The sequence below is a fragment of the Phoca vitulina genome, unplaced genomic scaffold, assembly GCF_004348235.1.
Source record: "Phoca vitulina isolate PV1807 unplaced genomic scaffold, GSC_HSeal_1.0 scaffold7, whole genome shotgun sequence".
Taxonomy (NCBI): Eukaryota; Metazoa; Chordata; class Mammalia; order Carnivora; family Phocidae; genus Phoca; species Phoca vitulina.
In genome coordinates, this window is record NW_022589710.1 from 69,260,821 (window position 1) to 69,281,165 (window position 20,345).

Below are 20,345 nucleotides of genomic sequence, written 5' to 3' on the forward strand. Positions count from 1 at the left end.
ACCCGTTTGGGTCCCCAGATCTCTTGCCCTCACCTAGCTGTTCCCTGTCGCAGACATCTCTCCTCCCCACTGGCCTGGCTGCCTCCTGCTCAGCCCCCAGGCCTCAGATCAGCTGACCATCTTCAAGGAAGCCTTCATGGGTCTCAAGGCTGAGTCAGCTTCTCCTGCTCTGCCCCTTCCCCTCTGCAACCCTGGGCATGGTGGGTGGTGCCTGTCCAGGGCCCCCTCCAGTGGTGGGTTTGGGCGGGGAGCAAGGGTACAAGAGGTCCAGCTGAAGCAGGGGGCGGTGGGCCCAGGGTGGGGTGGGTGTAGGCTGGAGCAGTCGGAAGCTTCCAGGAGGAGAGTGGACTCCAGCATCTGTCCCACAGCAGACACCTCGTTTCTCCCCCTGTCTTCGTGCACCCCAGCAGTGGCAACAGCATGACTGCCCCCCCAGCCTGCCATGCCAGAGCTAAGTCCAGTGGAGGAGGCTGGAGGCCCAGCAGGAAAGGTATGCAGTTGGGGCCCTGGGGTGTGCCAGCCATGGGGGACAGGAGAAAGCCAGCCTCAAGCCCTGGCCTGTGATTTGAGGGATGCCTCAGTTTACCCATCTGTGTGAGAGAGGCGGTTGCTCCTCTCTGGAAGTCTGCTGCATGAAGCAATTGAAGGCGAAGCCTCACTGGCTTCCTCAGCACCACTCCTGGACCTCGAGGACTCTAGGGTTTGCTCCCCAAAGCAGTTTGCTCTCTGCTGGGTGAGGCAATACCAGAGTCCCCTGTCCTGGTCCCCTAGTTTTCGGGGGCTGTGTTAATGCAGCCAAAAAGTGAAGTCCTGCACGAGGGGTGCAGTCTTGATGTTCTGCGTTCTAGAGCTGGGACACTGTCATCGTTAGCAATGCTGGCGGGCAGGGGACCAGCCCAGAGTCACACAGGGGCCTCCCTGGCAGGACAGATGGATGCCAAGCCTTAGAGCTCCAAGCACCGCTGGCTGGACCTCCCCCATCCCAGGGGCACACTCTGGGCCGAGGAGCGCCCCGGTTGGGGGTCAGCGGGCCTTCGCAGAGGAGGACAGGGAGAAGAACGGCAGGTGGGGAGGGATTCCAGGGGGACCCGCAATGCTAGCAGGAGGAGCCGGGATGGTCCGGTCGCTGAGGCGTGGCCAGGTCCCTGCACTGCCGTTCCTCTGATTGTGGAGATGTCCCAGCCCCATGGGGTCCCGTGCGGTACCCGGTGGAAATGCCGATTCCTGGGCCCTCACCCTGAGAGTCTGGGCTCAAGCCCGGGAATGTGCATTTAAACACACGTTCAGATGCTTCTGCGGTGGGGGTTCCGAGCCATTTAGCAAAACCCTGCAGCTGTGTGCCTGCTTTTCCTCAAGGCGCTCATGCCATTGGGGGAGGGGGCCAGGCACCAAGCAGGTCTACATCAGAGAGTTGGGGGGTGGGGAGCTCCAGGAAGGGGGGCCTGCGGGAGCGGAGGGATGGAGGGACGCGGGACAGTGCAGGCGTCGGCCGGGGTGCAGTTCGGGCCTCTACCTTGGAAGGCCTTGGGTGGGAGGCGGAGCTGCTGAGGGCATCAGGAGGGCCTGGGGAGGCAGCCCCCGCACACTCTTGTGGGCACCGAACAATGAGCCCAGAGCAAGCCCAGAGAGCCTCCGGTTGCCATGGTAACAGCTTCCCAGCTCCTCTGAGCGGGGGAGGAGACCAAGGGCCCAGCAGGGAAGACCCCAGGAAGGGGCTGCGCAGGATACAGGAGGCAGCTGGGGATGCACAGAAGCGCTGGGCTCACGCACCATGTGGCTCTGGCCTCTCTGGTCTCAGGCTCCTGTCTGTGAAGCGGGCCTAAGGGCTGAGCCCAGATGGATCCTTTGGTGACCCAGCCTCGGGGGTGGGATGGGGGAGGGGCCCGCACCTGCACAACCCCGCCCCTGCCCCCCACAACCCCGCCCCCCACACACACCTGAAGCTTGGGCAGGGAGGGCCCCTGATCCTCCCAGTGAAGAGTGCAGGACAGGTGTGGGAGGGAGCAGGGAGCCCAGGGCTCGGCATCGCCCTGACCGCTGCCCACCCTCCCTGCAGACTGCGGCAGGTGCCCGGGACAAGGGCCTTCGGCTGGGCCAGCGGCTGCCCTCAATTGTGGTGGAGTCCAGCGAGGTGGGTTCTGTGGAGAGTGGGGAGCTGCGTTGGCCCCCAGAGGGCGCCCTGAGGGCATCAGCCCAGAGCCAGGTTGCTGCTGGTGAGTGAGGGGCTGTGGGGGTGCCAAGAGAAAGGTCAGAAGCAGGGGCTCCTCCTGCCCGCTCCTGCAAGCAGGGCCCTCCACCCCTCCCATGTGCCCATCCTCCGAGCCTCTGCGTGGGCACCTGGGGGCCTCCTGGCCTTGACCCTCTCGTTGTCCAATGCCCCCTCCCACCTGCACACAAGGACCCTGTGTGTTGTGGTGGCTGCAGGCCTGGCCCGTGAGAGGTGCCCATTAAGGGTCTGTTGGACCCAGGACTAAATGCTCCCACTCAGAGTTCCAGCTCTTCTCTCCCTCCTGATTCAATGCCTTTGAGACAAGTGTGATTCAAAGGGCCTGGGACAAGTGTGATTCAAAGGGCCTGGGACAAGTGTGATTCAAAGGGCCTGGGACAAGTGTGATTCAAAGGTGAGGAGATGGGTGCTAAGCAGGCCTGACCCAGGTGCCCATGATGTGGGGAGATGCGCCAGCCTGGTAGCAGGCTCCCCTGCTGGCCATAGGTGCCTGGTCAAAGGCCAAGGGGCTGCCAGAGCCAAGGAAGCTTCTGGAAGGAGGAGGATGTGTGGGCAGGAGAGGGGTCTTCCAGGGGCCAGGTGTGAGACACGGGAGAGACAGCAGGCTAGCCAATGGGGGCCTCTGTGGAGGGCACATGAGGGGCGAGCTGTGCCCTGGGAAGTTTCGTGCCCTGGGGAGTTTGTCTCTTGAAGAGGAAATGAATTTGGCCTCAGCTGGGGCCGCCTAGCACCCTCTTGCCCTCTCCCCCTCCTCAGATGTCAGCCCCCCAGCAGCTTGGGCCCAGAAGGGGCCTGTCTGGGCCATAACCCCCACCTTTCCCCAAAGCCCCCTCAACCTCTGTCAGGTTCCATCCAAGGCCCAGAGCGGCACCAGGGACCACCCCTTGGGTAACCACTGGAACTTGGGCTCTGGGGAGGGTCTCCAGGGGGGCCCTGGACTTCCCCTCAATCTGCCACCTCCTCGCTCTGGTAGACGTGTCAGGGGAGGGAGTGCTCCTGCTCCCAGAACCGGGCCTTGCTGGGCCGTGCCTGCCCTGCCTGGCTGAAGCACCCACCCCCAGACCCCCCATCTCCTTGCAAGCCTATCAGAAATGCAGCCCCACCAACATGGAGGCCTTTATGTTTCTGCAGCCCCCTCACCTAGGGAAGCACCAGAGAAGGCTCCAGATGACGCCAGCAGTGAGCGGGCCAGCTGCAAGGACCGGGCCCCCCAAGCCCCCCAGTGAGGGGACAGGGACATGGCCAGATTCTACTGGGAGGGGGGGCCCTGCAGACCCTGCCCCTGCTCGCTGACAGTTGACAGGGCCTCGGCCCCAGGGTGGCTGGGCTGACACGTGGAGCGGGGAGAGCCGAGCCACCGCCTCGGCCTCACGAGGTCTGGCCAGGACCACAGGCCTGCCCTCTGCCATCCGCAGCCCAGGTCTGGATCACACCCTCCTTGTCCTGAGGTTTGAAGCAGAAATAAAGGCCCTTCCTGGTGGCTGGCGGGCACGTTTGCTAGGGCCTCGAAGGGCTGGGGACAGTTTTGGCTTTGCCATGGCCTTCCAGACAAGGGCCGTGACTCGGAGCCCAGGCTGACCAGGCCAGAGTGCCAAGTGAGTGACTGCTCGGGTGTTCTACACTGGGAGTGGGGTGGCTGGTGGGGCCGTCCAGGGGCTGTGGAGTTTGCTCCTCGGGCTCCCCTGCCTAGAGCCTTCTGCTCTGCTTGGCCTCAGCTGGGACCGCCCAAGGCAGGACCAGCTTCCTCCAGGTGGCCCTCCCACCTCTCCTTGGGGCCTCCAGCTTTGGCTGGACCCTGAGGGCAAGATTCCTTCCTCTCACACCCCTCCTTACTGGGTGCATGGGGCACAGGAATGGTCCATGGGATGGGGTATCCTATTCCAGGCTGGATCTCATTAAATCCTTGCAAAAGTCCCACTTTGCAGATGAACACACTGACGTGTGAAAGAGGCACCCAAGGCTCATCCTGGCCCCAGCTATGACGGGATCCCTGGGGCCGAGTGTGGAGGCCCCTCTTCCTGCCCACATGAGGGTTCTGTCCCTCCATGGGGTCCAGCGACATTGTCTCTTGGCTCTGTCCCTCTGTACAAGGGGAGCCCTCCTGGCTGGTTGGGGTTAGAATGGGGGGCAGAAACCTGATCACTGCCTGGGCCCAGGTGTGCCGCCCTCCCTCCCATCCTCCCATTCTGGTCCACTGCCCTTGGCTAGCCTGACCCAGGCCAGAGGAAGCTCAGGGCCTGGCAGGAGGCAGCCCTGCATAAATGTTAGCTCAACAAAGTCCTCGGGCCCAGGCCGGGTGGGACAGGGCCCTGGTGAGCTCTGAGGGGCAGGCGGGAGACACAGGCCCTTCTGTTCTTTCCTGGAGGCCTTGCTAACCTCAAGGATGAGTAAGGCGCTTTCCCCAGCACGCCTTCCTTCTAAAAATAACCCACCCCCCAAATGCAGGAGAGGTGGGAGGCGGAGGTGCGGAAGTTTGCCTGGCAGCCTGTTTTAATTTTAACCCCGTGGCCCAATGGGCCACGTCCAAAGTCCCAGATGTCTCCATAGTCCCCCTGGGTCTCTAGTTTAGGAGAGGCGTTGGACTGTCCTTCCAAGTCCTTCCTGTCCTCCTCCTCCAGCCCTCCTGTGGTCCCGCAGGGACATGGGAGGGGGGCAGACATTTCACAGGAAGCACCCCAGGACTTGCAGACTGACACATGGGACGTGGGGCAAGGGACTTGAGCAAACAGGGATGATTTCCATATTCCTGGTGCGGAATGTGAGGTGGGCCAGCCAGGGTGTGGCCTGAGATTTACTGAGATTTTGGGGCCCTCCCAGGCACAGTGTTACACCCATTTATATAGGACTTTCCCAAGGTCCCACAGCTGACAAGTAGCTGAGCTGGGACAGAATCCAGGTCCCCCTGAGCCCCAGGCCTGAGTGGTACCCACAATACCACCATAGAGCCCACCATCTACCAGGCAGGCCTTGAGTGGAGGTGACCCATAATTGGAGGTCCCAGGACCTTGTGGTGCTCAGAGAGCCCAGGGGCGGGGGGAGTCAGATCCACCGAGGCAGTCCAGTGGGGGCAGGGCAGAGCATCTGTTTGCCCCACCGAGCTCGGGCCCCCAGCCTGCAGGACCCAGTCCCTTGAAGACAGGGCCCCCAGCCAACTCACCTTCACTCTCAAGGGCTTGTGCCCGTTAGGGGGCGGTGCCAGAAGTGGATGCCCGCCCACCCTGTAGCCCCGCCCGTATTCCCTGAGGCCCCGCCCCCAGCAGGCAGGCGCGCCCGACCTGGGGAAAGGGCCTTGGGAATCATCCTGCGGCTGGTTGGGGTCACTGCCTAGTGCAGGTCGGAGATGGGCCACCTCAACTTGGCAATATCCGCCTCAGAGAGAGAGGCGCCGTCCCCTGCCCCGACCCAAAGCCCGTTCCTCGTCTCTGACTGGTCTGTGTTTGGTCCTGGCCAAGGTGTGGGTGAAATTTGCCCCCTCTGGCATCTGCATTCAGGGTGTGACAGCTTGGCTTCCCAGGAACCCCGGGTGGGGCTGCCCTTCCCCACCTGGGAGCCAAGTTCTCTGCTGCTGCGGACCCATTTGATGCCAACAATTGCACTTTATGGAGGAGAACCCTAAAGCTCAGTCACCAGGGCCTCTCCCAAGGTTGTGCAGCCCCACGTGGGGCAGCTGGACTTGTCCTCTAGTTGGGGCCCCCAGCTGCGCCTCCCCCTCCCAGCTGCCCCCTCTGCTCTGCCTTCTCCTGACCCTGGCCAGAGCAACCCTGTGCCATCCCACCATAGCCCAGGGCTCTTCCGAGACAAGGCTGGGACTTTTCCGCAGGGATTTTACTGAGACGGTTGGAGAACCACAGCGTGGAGACAGGATGAAAGAACCAGCACAGTCTCATGCTGAAAAGTGGGCACAGGCTGGGATGGGTGTGGGGTGGAGCTGGGAGTTGGGGAGAGGCCCCAGAGCAACTCCCCAGGCCCTGGACACCACCAGCTTTCCAGGGACCCCATCTCTTGAGACGAGGTGACCCTGATGTGCCCAGTGAACTGGAGACCAGGAAGGTCAGCTTGAAGAACCCCCAGTGTCTGCCAGGGCCTGGCCCTATGGAAAGACCTAGTCCTCAGAGGCAGAACCCAGAGCTAGAATTCTCGCCCCGTCTCACCAGCTGCGTGGCCGTGAGCAGTTCCTACGCCTCTCGGAGTCGGTGTTCCAGTACAATGAGGGTGGAGGGTGTTTGCTCCACAGAGGCCCCGGGACTCCCACTGAGGAGTCCCGGGCAGTCACCGTGGGGTGTCCCTTCTGTCTCTCGGTTTCTGAGTGCTGGAGACATGGGGGACAGGAGGCCAGCGAGCAGACCAGCCTGAGCTAGGGCGAAAGGCCCCTCCAGCCCACAGGGCTTGAGCTGGGGACTCTTGTGACCCTATTTCACAGAGGGGTACCCAGGGCTCAGGGGGCTAGTGACTCAAGTGGGAAGCCAGAGGGCTTCCTGGAGGAGGTGCTGGTATCTCTAGGTCCAATCTGGCACGTCTGCAGATGGCAGTGGGGTGCTGCAGCATCTCAGGTGCCTTCCAATCTATTATGGGCTGGATTTTGTCCTCAAAAAATTCTTACGTTGAAGTTGTAACTCCCAACAGTACCTCAGAAGGTGACTATATTTGGAGATAAGGCCTTTAAGAAAGTGACTAAGTTAAAATGAGGCCATTAGGGTGAGTCCTAATCCTGTATGACTGGCGTCCTTATAAGAACAGGAGACACACACAGACGCGCACAGAGGGACGACCGTGTGAGGATGTGGGGAGAGGATAGCGTCTACCCGCCCAGAGAGAGGGCTCAGGAGACACCTGCTCTGCTGACACCTGGATCTCGGATTTCCAGCCTCCAGAACTTTGAAAAAATAAATGTCTGCTGTTTAAGCCCCCCAGCCAGGGGTACTGTGTTCTGGCCGAGCCCTCGCACTAACGCACGAGCTTGTCGCCACCTGCCCTCCACTGCCACCTGCCCTCCACTGCCCCCTGCCCCGTGGCTCCAGCCTGCTTGGGACAGGCCTGGATCAGTCCTCCTTGGATTTTCCCTAAGTTTTTTCCAAGGATGCTAGCAGCGGAATCCCCCCATGAAGACATGTGGCCTGCCTCTTCTGGGAAGTCTCGGTGACCCTCTCCACAAATCATCTCCAGCCTGATCCACTGTGGAGGAGGAGGCCTGTGCTCACAGCTTTGCTGACCCCTGCCCAGAAGGCCATCCCTCCTCACCCCTGAGGGGAATCCTTCTCTCCTTTAGTCCCCTTCCACGCCAGCTCCTGAAGCCCTTTGGAATGGCCTGTGGCTTATGATATTCCCTTTGCTGTCACTGTGACATCCTCCCTGAACCGCCCTCACCCCCACTGCCCCGTGGCCCACGTTTCTGCGCTCCTGGCTCTCGATGCCAGGCAGGGGCTCTCAGGATGAGCTTGGCACACAGGCCCTGGAGGGAGGGCTACTTCCGGGCTGGGGTGCTGTGGGCTCGTGTCCCCCTCCCACATCCCGCGCACCCCGGCAGGCTGGCGCCTCTGGCCTCTGGCCTCAGTGTGCCCCCAGAAGGGGCTGTCCAGCAGTCCCTGCAGGGTCCCTCCCCCACTGCCTTGAGCCGTGAGGGGCTGCCCCTCCCCTCGTGTGCTCCCTGAAGCCTGAGCCACGGATGGCTAGGAATCAAAGGTTGGAGTGATAGTGTCTGGAATGGAAAGAGAGTGGGAGCCCTTCTGAAAGTGAAACTACGGGGTTGGAGTGGGGGGTGGGGCAAGGGGTGGGGCCGGTGGGCCCAGGGCGGCGCAGACCAGGCCCCAGGCCGGGAAGTCCCAGCTGTTGGTCACTCACTCTCCAACAGTGCTGTGAAGTGAGTGACTGCCCCGCGGCCTCACCACCGAGGCCCAGCTCCGGGGCCCTGGCCCAGCTGGCTTCCCCCGGCCGCCCCGTCCTGCCTGGGGCCCCGGGCTCTCCTCACCCAGCAGGTATGTCTGGTGCAGGTGCAGCCAGCTGCAGGGATGCCGTGGGCAGTGGGCGGGGACTCGGGACTGAGGACAGATCCCGGCCTGCCCGGTGGCTTTCCGGGCCGAGGGCCTCAGCTCGGAGCCCAGGCCGGAGCGCCAGCTCAGATCGCCGTGTGCAGACACAGACACGCAGAGCGCGGATGTGTGGACGTAAAGACACGCACGCGGGCCCAGACAGACACACGGACGCACGAGCTGCTCGCAGGCCTCTGAGGCACACGCACTTGGAGACACACTCAGGTTAACACACGAGGCCCCTCCGCACAAAAGTGACAACACCCCCCCAGGCTTACCCTCACATTAGGTTGCTTATCTGTTTTCTTTGGGTCCCTGCCATGTACAGGCCGGGCCTGGCTGGGGGGCTGAGTCAGGCCCACTCCCTGCCCTGGGGGGCTCGTGGCCAAGGGGCAGAGGCCCCGGACCATGCCACCGTCCCTCAGCCACGGGAGAAGTTATGCCCAGGGCTGGGACCAGGTCTGCAGCGGGAGGCGCTGGGCGGGAAGGGCTGCTGGGTGCTGGGTGCTGAGGCTTGCGGGAGCTGGGACAGCCTGTGTGGAGGTGTGGAAGGGAAGGAGCTGGTTAGGGTGGGGGAGTGGGTGGGAGCGGGCGCGGAGGGGTGGATGACGAAGGGCCTCGAGGGCCCACCCATGGAGGGGTCGGCTTCTCCTGCAGGCGCTGCGGGTCCCGGAGCCTTTTCTGTTGTCGCTTCTGAGAAGAGGAGCCTTTCAAGCGCCCTTTTCTACACGCTTTGCTAATATATAGGAAAACTCTTTTCTAAGCAAATGATCACCTTGCCCACGAATAATGACAGATTTACCAGGTCCTTCCCAATATTGAAACCTCACTTATTTTCTTGTCTTATTGCCTTAACTAATCCTTCAAATGTTGAATAGAATGGCAAGAACATACACCAGTCCCGAGCCCCCCGCGCAGGAGCTGGGGCCTCTGAACATTCAGGGCAATGGGGCCAGAGGGCCAGGGAGAGAAAGAGCCAGAGAGAGTCCTCACAGGTATGAGGAGGCAGGAACAGGTCAGGGACCAAGGTAGGTCAGCAGGGCACCGAGTCCAACAGATACCGGTGTGGTGCCAGGCCAGGCAAACCTGGGAGAGGGGTGACCCTGACCCTGATGGTCCACTCCTCCTCCAGGCTGGCTCTGGGCTGATGGGGAGGGCGCGGATAGACAGAGGCTCCCGGGACGGTAAGGAAGGCCCCATTGCCACAGGGACAGTGGGGCAGCCCAGCCCAAAGACACCTTGGAGGTGGGGGCACCCATACCCCTGGGCCCTGAAATCTGGGTCAGATTTGGAGAGCAAAGATGGGGAGGCTGGGAGAGGGAGCAGCCTGAGAGGAAGCTGGGAGGCTGGACATTCGAGGGACAGAGAGGCACCCGGGAGGCTGGATGGGTGCAGGTCAAGGAGGCCCAGAGGTGAGGTTGGAGGAAGTTCGGGGATGGGAAGGCTTTGGGTGCCAGGCTCTGGGGAGCCACGGAACGGTTTAAAACAAGGGAGTGACCTCGTTGACTTGTGCTGTGGGAAGGTCAATAATGGCTTGGGAAACTGTGGGAGCAAGGTCAGAGGGGGCAGAGAGACCAGCCGGGGGCCTCGATGGGCCTTCAGGACAGGTCCAGTTCCAGATGAGGGTGGGGGGGACCCGTGTGCTTGTGTCCTCACATAAGACCCAAACTGCCAGCCGCCTTTCCTCCCCCCAGATCCTGCCTCTCGGCCCCACTCCTGGCATCTGGACGCTGCCCCCACCGTGGGCCCAGTGACCAGGGGAAAGGGTTCCTTGGGCAGCAGCCCTGGCTCACTGGGGCTGGGAGACTCGGGGGAACCTGGCCTCTGCTCCTGGGGCCGCATGGGCCTGGGTTGGCCGAGGCTCCCTGACCCTGAGCTGTGTGGCTGGAGGCAAGACCCTGCCTCTTTTCAGAGCCTGTTTGCTCACCTATGAGATGAAGTGACACCCTACAACTTTGTTTTTAGGGGGATCTGATGTGCGCCAGGCCTTGGGCTGGGCACACAGTAGGTGCTTACTAAGTATGAACTCTCCCCAGCCAAGACCTTCCCACATGCCCCTGGTGATGGCGCTCAAAGCACATCTGGGCAGAGAACAGGCCACCCAGACCCTGCTGGTGACTGAGGGGCCCCAGGGAGAGGGGAGTTGGGGGTGGGGAGGGCAGAAAGCTCTTGGGACAATGTTCCCTGCATGTGTGGATCAGTCAAATCAGGGCAGGGTCCCCGAGTCCCGATGCCCAGGAGAGGACGATGACCTGTGGCCTGGGCAGGGCTGATAAGAACCCATCAATCACCTGGGCCTGCCTCTCCCTCAATAGGGCCTCTCTCCAGCTGTTAGGTGGCCTCTGGGCAGAGGGAGGGAGGCCTCCGCTGACCACCTGCGTGTCTGACCCCTGGAGGGCATTGGGGGTGGGTGAGGGTCTGGGCCCTGCCCATCCCAGTGTCATCCCCCCCAAGGCAAATGGGGACCTGGGGAGAGGTGTTCCTGCCCGATGTCACCCAAGAGTCAGGTGATAGCCTGACCTTTGTCCTGGGGGTGGGGGGAGCCGGGGGATGGGCTGGGGGCTCTGGCCTCTGGTTGGCCAGTGACTTCAGTAAGCCCAGCCCTCCTTTTGGCCAGCTTCTCCAAGGCTAAAGTAAGACCTTGCTGGTCTAAGACAGCCCCCCCACCCTTAACACCCTCACAGAGGGGTGGGTGGGAGGTCCCCTCAGGCTGAGGAGGTCCCACCTCAGCTTAACCTAAAGCCAGAAAATCAAACATGGGCCAGGCTGTGCCGGAAGGGAATGCGGGTACAGCCTACGGAAGGCCCGAGGCCCAGGGTGGGCAGGGGCAGCCCCTGCTTTGCACCTCCTGCCCTAGGGACCCCCTCATCACCCCCTCTGGGGGGGCGGAGCACACCAGGGCTGGGTGGGGAGGAGACGCAATGGGTGAGTACTGCCCCGGGGCCCCCCAGCCCCGGGTTAAATATAGACCTGTGGCCCCTCCCACCACTCCCCCTACAGTGCTGCAAGCCCGGATAGGCAGATAAGCCTTAGGGGCATCCAGGGGTGGCCATAGACCTCAGGCCTGACCCCGCCTCCCTCCAGTTCTGAGCTACCCAGAGAAGGAGGTAGTCTCTTACACAGGGGTCGCTGAGCTCCCCTTTCAGCAGAAGCAGTTAGGCCCGATGGGTTGAATGGGGGTGAGCTGAGGGCTTTGGTGAGGGGGGAGGGCAGTGAAGGCTGGGGGTGGGGAGAGTGGGCATTTTAGGCCTCAGGACCTAACATCCAGGAAATCCTGGCTGTGGTTGCTGGGCCCAGCCCCGGGGGCTGTGGGCTGTGGCTTGGGCTGTGCCCCGGACCCGCAAGTTCAACTCTCCTCTCCAGCTCTGACAGGAGGGTCTGGCCTGGCAGAGCCAGGGAGGCTGGGCACCTGGGGGTACCCTGGGGAAGGTGGTGTCACGGAAGTTTTCCAGAAGGAGGTAGCTGTCTGCATCTCAGTGCCAGCTGCAGCCTGGCACGAGGACGGCTCTGGCCTTGAGAGCTGCCTGGTGCCAGCCTGGGGGTCATCTCCTGGGAGAAGCTGCCCTGACCAGGCCCAGCCACTGGGCTCCGTCAGGCCTCACAGGGTTCTCACGCGGTTTCTGGGCCCATTCCCCAGGGCTGGGTGCCACCCCCCTCCCTCACCCCAGGCCTCCTGAGCCTCCTTTTCATCTCCAGCTTTCCTGCTACCAAGATGTCATTGCCACGGACAGTGACCTCCGGGCCGGAGCTGCACAGCCCTGAGGGGGCTGCAAAGAAGCTGCAGACCCCACCAGTGCGGGGTACTTGGCGGGCAAGCAGTGAAGGCACGCCCAGCACCCACCGTGAGGACACTTGGCCCGGCCTGGGCACCCTTCGGCGGGCCTTCTCCCGAACAAGCCAGCGGGCCTCAGGCCAGGCCCCCGAGGAGGACGTGGGCCTGTTCCAACGCAGCTCCCGCTTCCTGTTCCGGTCTTTACGGCGTGCCCAGGATGATGGCTCCCCTGCCCACCAGCCCCAGGCCACTGCTGTGCCAGGGGTGACCCATGGCCCAGAGGTGCCCTCTAGGGTCATGGATGGTGGTCGCCGGCAGTCCTCTGCTGGGGTGGGGCGTGAGGAACTGGAACCTGAGGCAGGTGAGAGCTTCACAAACAATACTGAGCATGCGGGGAAACTGAGGCCAGAGGGTGAGCATCAGGGCCCAGGCTTCCTGACAGGCTGTCCTCCCCAGCTCCCCCAAACACTGCCCTGCACGATTGCATTTTACATTCTCCCAGCATTTCAACCAGGGGAGCATCCACTGCACAGCTCAGAGAGCTGAGAGTGAGCCAAGTGAGACTCAAGAGAGGTTAAGTGACTTGCCTCACGTCTCACAGCCAGGAAGTGGAGAAATGGGATTTGAACCCACACCTGCAGGACCCCAGAACCCTCACCTCTCCACAGCCTTCCAGAGCCTGGCTCCTGGCCAGACCCGAGGGCTGGACAAGGCCCTGGCCCTCTCAGGTCCCAGGGTCCCAGAGGGCGCCTGGCAGCCATGTGCGCATGGGGGCTGCCAGGGCGGGACACACCGGAGCTGGGCCCCAAAGGTGCTGAGGCGGTACCCCTCACTGCCGCTTTCCTCGCCTGTCCTTGCAAAAGGCAAATCTGTGGCCGACCTCATCACCGAGCGGCGGCTGCTGCCGGCCTTCGAACAGCTGCGGCAGCTGGAGGTGCGGCTCGTGGCCGAGAAGGCCTCGCGCACCTTCGAGGAGGACCCCACCGGCTTCGCGCGGCGCGCCATGGACGTGTGCCTGCACTACGACGGGCTGGCGGCCGAGATCGGCGCCATCGTGCGCGAGACGCTGGGCCCCGACGGCGTGGACGCGGCGGCGCTGGGCGAGCTGGCCCGCGTGGTGCGCGCGGAGGAGGCGGCCCACCCGGGGTCCCCGGCCGACGGCGACTTCCTGCTCACCCCGCGCCGCTGGCGCCAGCACTGGGAGGACGCGGTGAGGCGCAGCGCGCAGGAGCGCGTGCGGCAGGCGGGCGCCGGGGAGGCTCGGGGGGCAGCCGAGGCCGAGGGCGCGGCGGGCCTGGCCCAGCTTCTGGCCGAGCTCGGCGGCTTGGTTCGCAGCGACCTGCACAAGGTGCGGCGGGAGGTGCAGCCAGCTTACGCGGCCGCCGGCCTCCCGGCCTGGGAAGCCTACGTGCGCGCCTTCCACGGCGCGGTGGCCCAGCGCCTGCAGGAGCTCGCGCAGGACGCCCGGGGCTGCGAGCAGCTCTATGTCCTGCTGGACTGGGCGGCCAATGTCTACGGCAGGTGAGGCCCCAGCCAGAGCGCCGCGGGGGGGAGGGGCCGGAGGGGCTGGCATTGCCCACCTGGCACTGCCCGCCCGGAGACCTTTGGGAGCCCCCCCGCCCCCGGCTCTGAGGAGCATGGGGCGCTTTTCTTCTCTCTTTCCTCCCTGGGAGAGGCTGGTGGTTGGGCGTCCGAGATCCCTGGGACTTGGACATTCTTTTCTTCCTGCTCTGGGCCATGGTACTCTCCCGTCAGGATTTTCTTAAGGGGCCACCCATGCACCTGTTCCTGAAAGCAGGAAAGCATCTGAAGGGAGTCCAGGTAGAGGGCGCATGCTAGTCCACAGGGCAGCTGTGTGCATTTACAAAAGGGCGGCCCTCCAGGCAGGACACAGCTGCGGATCACAGATGCTGGGCATGGGTTGGATCTCACCGCCACTCTTCCCTTTGGACGGGCACCTAGGTACAGGGCCCAGCCTGTTATCAGCTCCCACCCCCAGCTCTGCGCGGTGTGATGGGGTGGATTACCTTTGCTGCTGAGCACTCCTCGGCGCTGAAGGCCAGAGAGCAGGTGGGAAGAGGGTGACTAAACACTCCTGGGTTCATTAATTGGCTGTGTGGCCTCAGGCAGGTGCCCATCACTCTCTGGACCTCCCTGGCGTGGGCTGGAGAGTGGCAGATCCCTGAGCTGTGTGGTGCTTGGTGATGGTGTCAGGCTTTGGCCAGGGGGAAACTGGGACAGCCGCTAGGCCCTCAGCCCCTCCCCTGCCTTCCAGTCCTGACTTCCTGGGTGCCCCGGACCTGACTCCGTCCACAGAGCCACTACCCCCACTCCTGGCACCTGCCTTGTGGGCCCGCCTGCAGAGTGACTACACCAGCTTCCTAGAGGTGAGGCCGGGGCAGGGCCAGGCCTGAGGGGCACGAGCCAGGTTGAACGTGGCTCCCTCACTGCGAGGAGGTGTGGCACCCAGAATCACCCTGGGTCGGTGGCCTTGGCTCAGGCCAGAGCCACTTCTCACCCTGTGGCCTTTGGCATGGGCCTATGCCCTGGCAGGGTGGTCCTCTTCTCCAAGGGCACACGACAGAGTGCTGGAGGTAGGGGAACTGGGACCTCCTTCTTGGGAGGGTCTCACTGTGCCCCTCTCCCCACCTCTCACAGACCAAGATCACGAGCTGCTTCGATAGCATCCTGCAGCTAGAACAGAGTCGTTGGGCGGACGCTGAGGCCCCCGATGTCCTACAGGGCCTCTACCACACGCCGCTATCCGTTGATGTCCACATGGTGAGCCTCAGGAGGAGGGATGTATATTTGGGCCCCTGGTGGTGTTTGGTGCCCCTTGAGGTGAGGACACCCAGAACTGTACAGTCCAGTCCCAAACTCCCTTCCCCAGTAGCCGAGAGCCTGAGGACCCACCTGGGGCGGAATCAGGGACCCCGGGTGTCCTGCCAGCTTGGGAGCCCCGGGGCATAGCGCCCAGCTTAGCCAGTGGCCGGTGGATGTGGGGAGTCGGGAAGAGCTTCTGGAAGCTGTAGCCGAGATGGGGAGACAGAGCAGGGCAGGCTGGAGACGTCGCTGGGCCACAGGTGGGGGACAGGGGGCGTCGGGGTCTGGGCTCCGACGTGGGTTCAGCGGGAGGCATCTCTTGCAGCTCGTGGCAGAGCACGTGAAGGCGGCCGGTGCCATCTCTGCGGAACTGGAGGCCACCACCCTGTGCATGTGCGCGCGGGCGCTCAGCCTCTTCTTGCCCAGGTGCGGGCACATCCTCCCCGCCAGGATGGGGTGGGTGGAGTGGCCAGGGTTGGACGGCTGTCGTCCCTGGGGGGGGGGGCCCAACCTGCTTGCTCAGAGTCTGAGATCCCGGGACAGGGGAGAGGAAGGGGCGTCCTTATAAGGCTGGGGGTCTGGGTGGGGACCTGAGGGGAGGGCGGACCCTGGGTCATAGCGCCGCCAGTAAGGGTCTCTATGCCCTCTGCATACTTCACCCCCAGGTTTGAAAAGGCTTTTCTAGAGTCGAAGGCAGTGAACGAGCCTCATCTGGGCGCCAATATCAACGCCTGCGAGGAGCTCAGGTGGGTCTCTCCCGCTCCTCCGCAGGGGAGGTGCCCGCAACGGCCAGCAGGGGGCGCGCGAGCTCGGGGAGCGGGGTAGAGTAAGCTCCCGGCGGCCAGCGCAGGGGAGAAGAATCTGGCGCCGGCGGCCGCCTTGGGGGACTTCCCAGAAGGCCTCCATGGATGGCCCTCCTCTCCGCTCCCGCCCCCGCTGTAAGGTCCTCCCTCCGCCCTGCAGAGCTGAGGCCCTGGAAGGGACGCAGGGAGTTTCAACGCTGAGCCGAGGCTAAGTTCCAGCCACCCCAGTCATGGCCGTTGCCTGCCCAGTGTGTCCCCTGCCACCTTGGGCTCCTTTCTTTCCTCCCTTCATCCAAGTTAGCCATCTTCCTTTTCAGGGACACTCCCTTCTCCGGGAAGCCCTCCCTGACCCTCCGTCCCCCCTCCCCTCTACCCTGGGGGTGGCACCTGGGTCCCTTGGCCCCAAAAGCAGAGCCCCCCCTTTCTGCTGGCAGCAGCAGCCCCCCTTCTATGCTTTCAACACCAAGACCAGCTTCAGTGTTCCCACATGTGGAGGCACCAGCAGCTGTGGGCGTGGACTTTGAGCCACCCCGGCTGGGCTCCCATCCCAGCTGGGCCACCCGCTCGCTGTGTGCCTCGAGATAAGTCACTTCCCTCTCTGTGCCTCCTTTTGTCATCTGTGAAACGGAGATCGGAGCACCTGCTCCCGAGGGCTGCATGGGGACTCAGTGCCTTAGAGGGATCATTTTGCCTTCGGGGTTACTATCCCGTGCAGCCCTAGGGGCTGCCCTTCACATTCTAGTCTAAGTGACTGGAGTTGGTGTGGCACCTAGCCTCCACGGCTGTATGCCAGAACTCGTTCCACAGCCTGCTCCTCCTTGCCCACTTCCTCCCCTGTCCTGGCCCCTCCCCAGGACCCATCTTCTGGCCAGGTTCCCAGGAACCTTTGAAGAGCTGGAGAAACCTCTAGTGGCTGCCACTTGTACCTTCCAGAAGCGGCTGCTCCAGGGCCTGCAGTGTGATGTGCAAGTGAGTGGGACTTCCCTCTCCACTTTCCACACCCAGCAGGTGCTCCCTGTGCCCTGGAGCCCGGGGGGGCCAGTTTGTAGCATTCACGTACCCCCGGGGCAGCTTCAGGGGTGGTACATTGTGGGGTGGGCAAGGGACCTGAGCTGAGCAGTGAGGTCAGGAGACACCTACTTACTTCAGTCTCCGCCTCTCAGAGAAGGTGGGTCAAGGAACCAGACCCCTCACCCAGCCCATCAAGGCCTCCCCAGGTTCCCCTCAGCAAGGCCTGCCCAGAGCCTCAGACTCAAACCCTGTCCATTGGAGCTCAGGGCCTGGAGGAGGCATTCCTACCAAAGACCTAGTGACATTCGTGGCCGAGAGAGGAAATGTTACCAGGGTGACTTTAGAAGGGAGTCAGATAGCCCCTCCAGAGTTTCTTCCCAGGGACAGGTTGTCCCTTGGCCTGAAACGCCCCGTGAGGAGCCAGGCACTGGGCTCTGAGGGCAGGGTCTGGGGAGGAGGAGGATACGGTTGGAAGACTCCTGTCCCCCTCTGCTCCCAGCCGCTTTTCAGGGTCCTGTGCACCAAGGCCTGGCTGACACAGGACGTGCTGCAGCCGATCATGGACAAGGTGGTGGCCTTTGCCCGCCATTTGGAGCACGTGGCCCCACTGCGGGCGCAGGTATCTCAAGGGCAAGGGCTCTGGAGGGGACGCACCCTGGGCTGGGGCTGTTAGCTCTGACTGACCCTGACCCTGCTCCCTGGCCCGCCCAGGAGACTCTGCAGGAGGTGCATCGGTACGTGGTCCGTGAGTACCTGGCCCAGGTGCTGAGCCCGCGTGAGCGGCTCCGGGGTGAGGAGCGCATGACTGGCTCCCAGAAGATGGGCCTCGACGGCCAGGCCATTAGCGATACCTTCCAGGGCTTGGTAGGAGCATCAACCGACGGCCCCAAGTGCTTGCCTCCTCTAGGGCCTCTGGCCTGTGGACCCTCCACTGGCACCCCCATTCCCATTTTAGTGGCCTCCGCAACAGCCCCCGCGGGGTGGGCTTTGGCAGAAGTGGCTCTCCCCACTCTCCATCAACCAGGAGAGGGACTGGGAGTTCTGGCATGGCTGGGGCGGGGCCAGGTGGAGGTCATCTCCGTATATTTGCATACAGTTGGGGGGGTGAGTAGGGAAGGGGCAGGGCCTGTGGGAGGCTTTTCCAGCACCCCTGACCCAGCCCTTGGCGCTGAGGCACTTCATACACACACACCCCTTATCTGGGCCGTTGGTCCCCCACAGGCTGTAGGATTCCGGGCAGTACTTCCGGGCCAGGGCCTCAGTTTACCCATCTGAGCAGAGACGGGAAGACGTCTCTGCACTGTATCGTGGGAAGGGAAGACGAATATTGCTCCGTGGCTGAGTCCACAGCACCAAGCCCGAGTCCCCAGTCACAGCGGGGACACGGTGGTGGCTGCAGGGGGCGGGCTTGCTGTGCCCCGTGGAGGGGTTGCGGGCATGGATGGCAAGGAGGCTCCCCGGGCAGGTGGCCGGTCCGGCACTTCTCCGTGTCTCCACAGGGCTCTGATGCCGCGTGGCTGGACCAGGCTATCCCGTGTGTAGCTGACATCCTGGGCGAGACTTACAAAGACGACATCCGGAGGCACCTGGAGACACTCATCGGGAGCTACCCTGACGTCAGGTCCGTTACCCACCTGCTCCCTCACTGGGCTCCGAGGACAGAGCACTGCCAGGCCCGGCGGCGGGGGGCGGGCAGGGACACTTCAGAGGGTCCCTGTGGTTCTAGGTGAGCAGGTGAGGAACCACAGGGAGGCACAGCTTGTTCCAGTGGGGAGGGGAGCCACGGTACAAGCGGGGTGGGCGCCCCCCCCCCCCCCCCGCCGCGGGCTACTATGTGCATGTGCGTGGGGACCTGGGGACGGTGGCCCCTGACCTTCAGGCCAGGATGGGGGTGGGGCGGAGAAGCGGGGGCTGCCCCTCCTTCAGAAGCTATTCTTGGCCATTCTCCTGCAGTGCCGTGGGGTGGGGAGGACCCTAGAGCCTGGGGTGGGGGTTGGGGTCCGGGCCCCTTCCTGGTCATCAGGCGTGGAGACAAGTACCCGCATCCTCGAGTCTGAAGGGGAGGGGCAGCCCTCTCTGCGAGAAAGCCCTGTTGGGAGCCTGACTCCTGACACCGGCCAGGAGGAAGGAGGCTTTGATCCCCGGGAGTGTGTTGGGGGGAATGGTGAGTCATCGATCCCGTGGAAATTCCAGCCCGAATCTCACCCTAGCCTTGGAGATTCCAGGATGGGGAGGCCACAGAGAGCCCCGGGCAAAGCCCTTTTCCCCAGCCGGGACTGTCTCTGCTTTTGGCTGGAAATGACTACCCCTCACAGCTCAGGGGTTTCCCCCCTGGTCCCTGGGGTTCCCCTACACTCCGCCGGCTCTGCCCTTCCGGGGGGCAGGAGGAGGGGCCGGCTCTGCCCTCCGGGGGGCAGGAGGAGGGACTCCGTCCTGCTGCTGGGCCAGGGCTCCCGCAGTGCCTCTCTCCCTGCTGCATGTCCGTGTGGCTCCCTGCACAGTGCTCCCAGGAAGAAGCCCGGGACATCTCCTGGCCTGGACCGGCTCTCCTTGAAGCCATATCACTCCCTCGCTCGCTCCTCCACTGTTTCTTGAAGCTCAGCTTAGACTGTTTTGCCTGATGGGCATGCCCCTCCTCCTCCCCACCCAGCTCCACACCCTTGGAGCCCCAGCCACCCTGTCCAGGGGCACTGCCCGCCCCCCCCCCACACCGACCTTGGTCATTCTTGGCCTTTCTCGGTCCAGGCCCCAGGAATGCTGGGTGCCCCTGTACTTGAGCCCAGGGGTTCCCCTCACTTAAGGTTGGGACTGCCGATGGAGATGTTGGGCCTACCGTGATCGGGGCGTGTCTTTGCAGGCGGGACCACGTGCTGGCCATCCTGGCCCTGCGCAGACTGGGCCGCCGGCGGAACCAGCAGCTCCTGCAGCGTGCCCAGCACCTGCTGAGGGCTGCGGCCAAGGCGGGCGGCTCCGGGGCTGCTGCGGGACACATGCTCTTCGAAGAGATCGAGGTGCCTACCTCCATGGACCTGCTGATCACCTGCATCTAATGCTCCTGGGTCTGAGGGGGGCGGGCTCAGGTGGGGGGCTGCATCAGCTAGAAGGTCTAAGCCCCAAGCTTGGAGCCCAGGGAGGCACGCTCAGCCCCACTCCCAACCTTGAAGCCCATCATAAGGAATCCTCATCCTCAGCCCTGCGTGGCTGCTTACCAGAAGGCACGGCAAGAAGAGAGGCATTTCAGGCATGAGTGGGGGAGTGCTTGGGGTGGCAGAGGTTCCCTTCAGTACAGCCCACCCCCTGCCTCCCTGCCTAACTGTCCAGCACCACCCCCAGTCTGAATGTGAAGACCAGAGTATTTATTTTTAAAATAAAGGTGAATTAAAATGTGCCTCCCTAAAGAGGGGGTGGGTCCGAGTTGGCCAGGAGCAGGAGGTGTGGGTCCCCACGTAGTGAGGGGTCAGGATGGAAAGTTCTGTGATGACTCCATTTGGTTGATGGACCTTTCCTGCCCATTGTACAAATGGGGAGACTGAGGGAGGTCCAGAGCTGGGAAAGCCTGTGCCTATGGCTATGCGGATTAAACAGCCTTTAACCCTGGGATCCTGGGTCCACTGGCCTCATGGGCCAAGTGAGCCTCACCCAGCAGGGGTGGGCACTGTTCTGTCGTGTTCTAAACAGGCCTG

General features: G+C 63.2%; 1 protein-coding gene across 1 annotated transcript; it reads left to right on the forward strand.

Annotated features, from left to right (window-relative positions):
* The first annotated feature begins 422 nt into the window (after positions 1 to 422).
* EXOC3L4 (exocyst complex component 3 like 4) lies at positions 423 to 20,050 on the forward strand. The gene is made up of 13 exons (XM_032404665.1): positions 423 to 490; positions 11,950 to 12,386; positions 12,435 to 12,437; positions 12,889 to 13,546; positions 14,301 to 14,412; positions 14,684 to 14,806; positions 15,174 to 15,274; positions 15,514 to 15,594; positions 16,506 to 16,620; positions 17,162 to 17,281; positions 17,374 to 17,526; positions 18,162 to 18,283; positions 19,520 to 20,050. The coding sequence occupies exons 2-13, from the start codon at positions 11,966 to 11,968 to the stop codon at positions 19,710 to 19,712; spliced, it is 2,202 nt and encodes a 733-aa protein (XP_032260556.1). The 5' UTR covers positions 423 to 490; positions 11,950 to 11,965; the 3' UTR covers positions 19,713 to 20,050.
* The last annotated feature ends 295 nt before the right edge of the window (positions 20,051 to 20,345 follow it).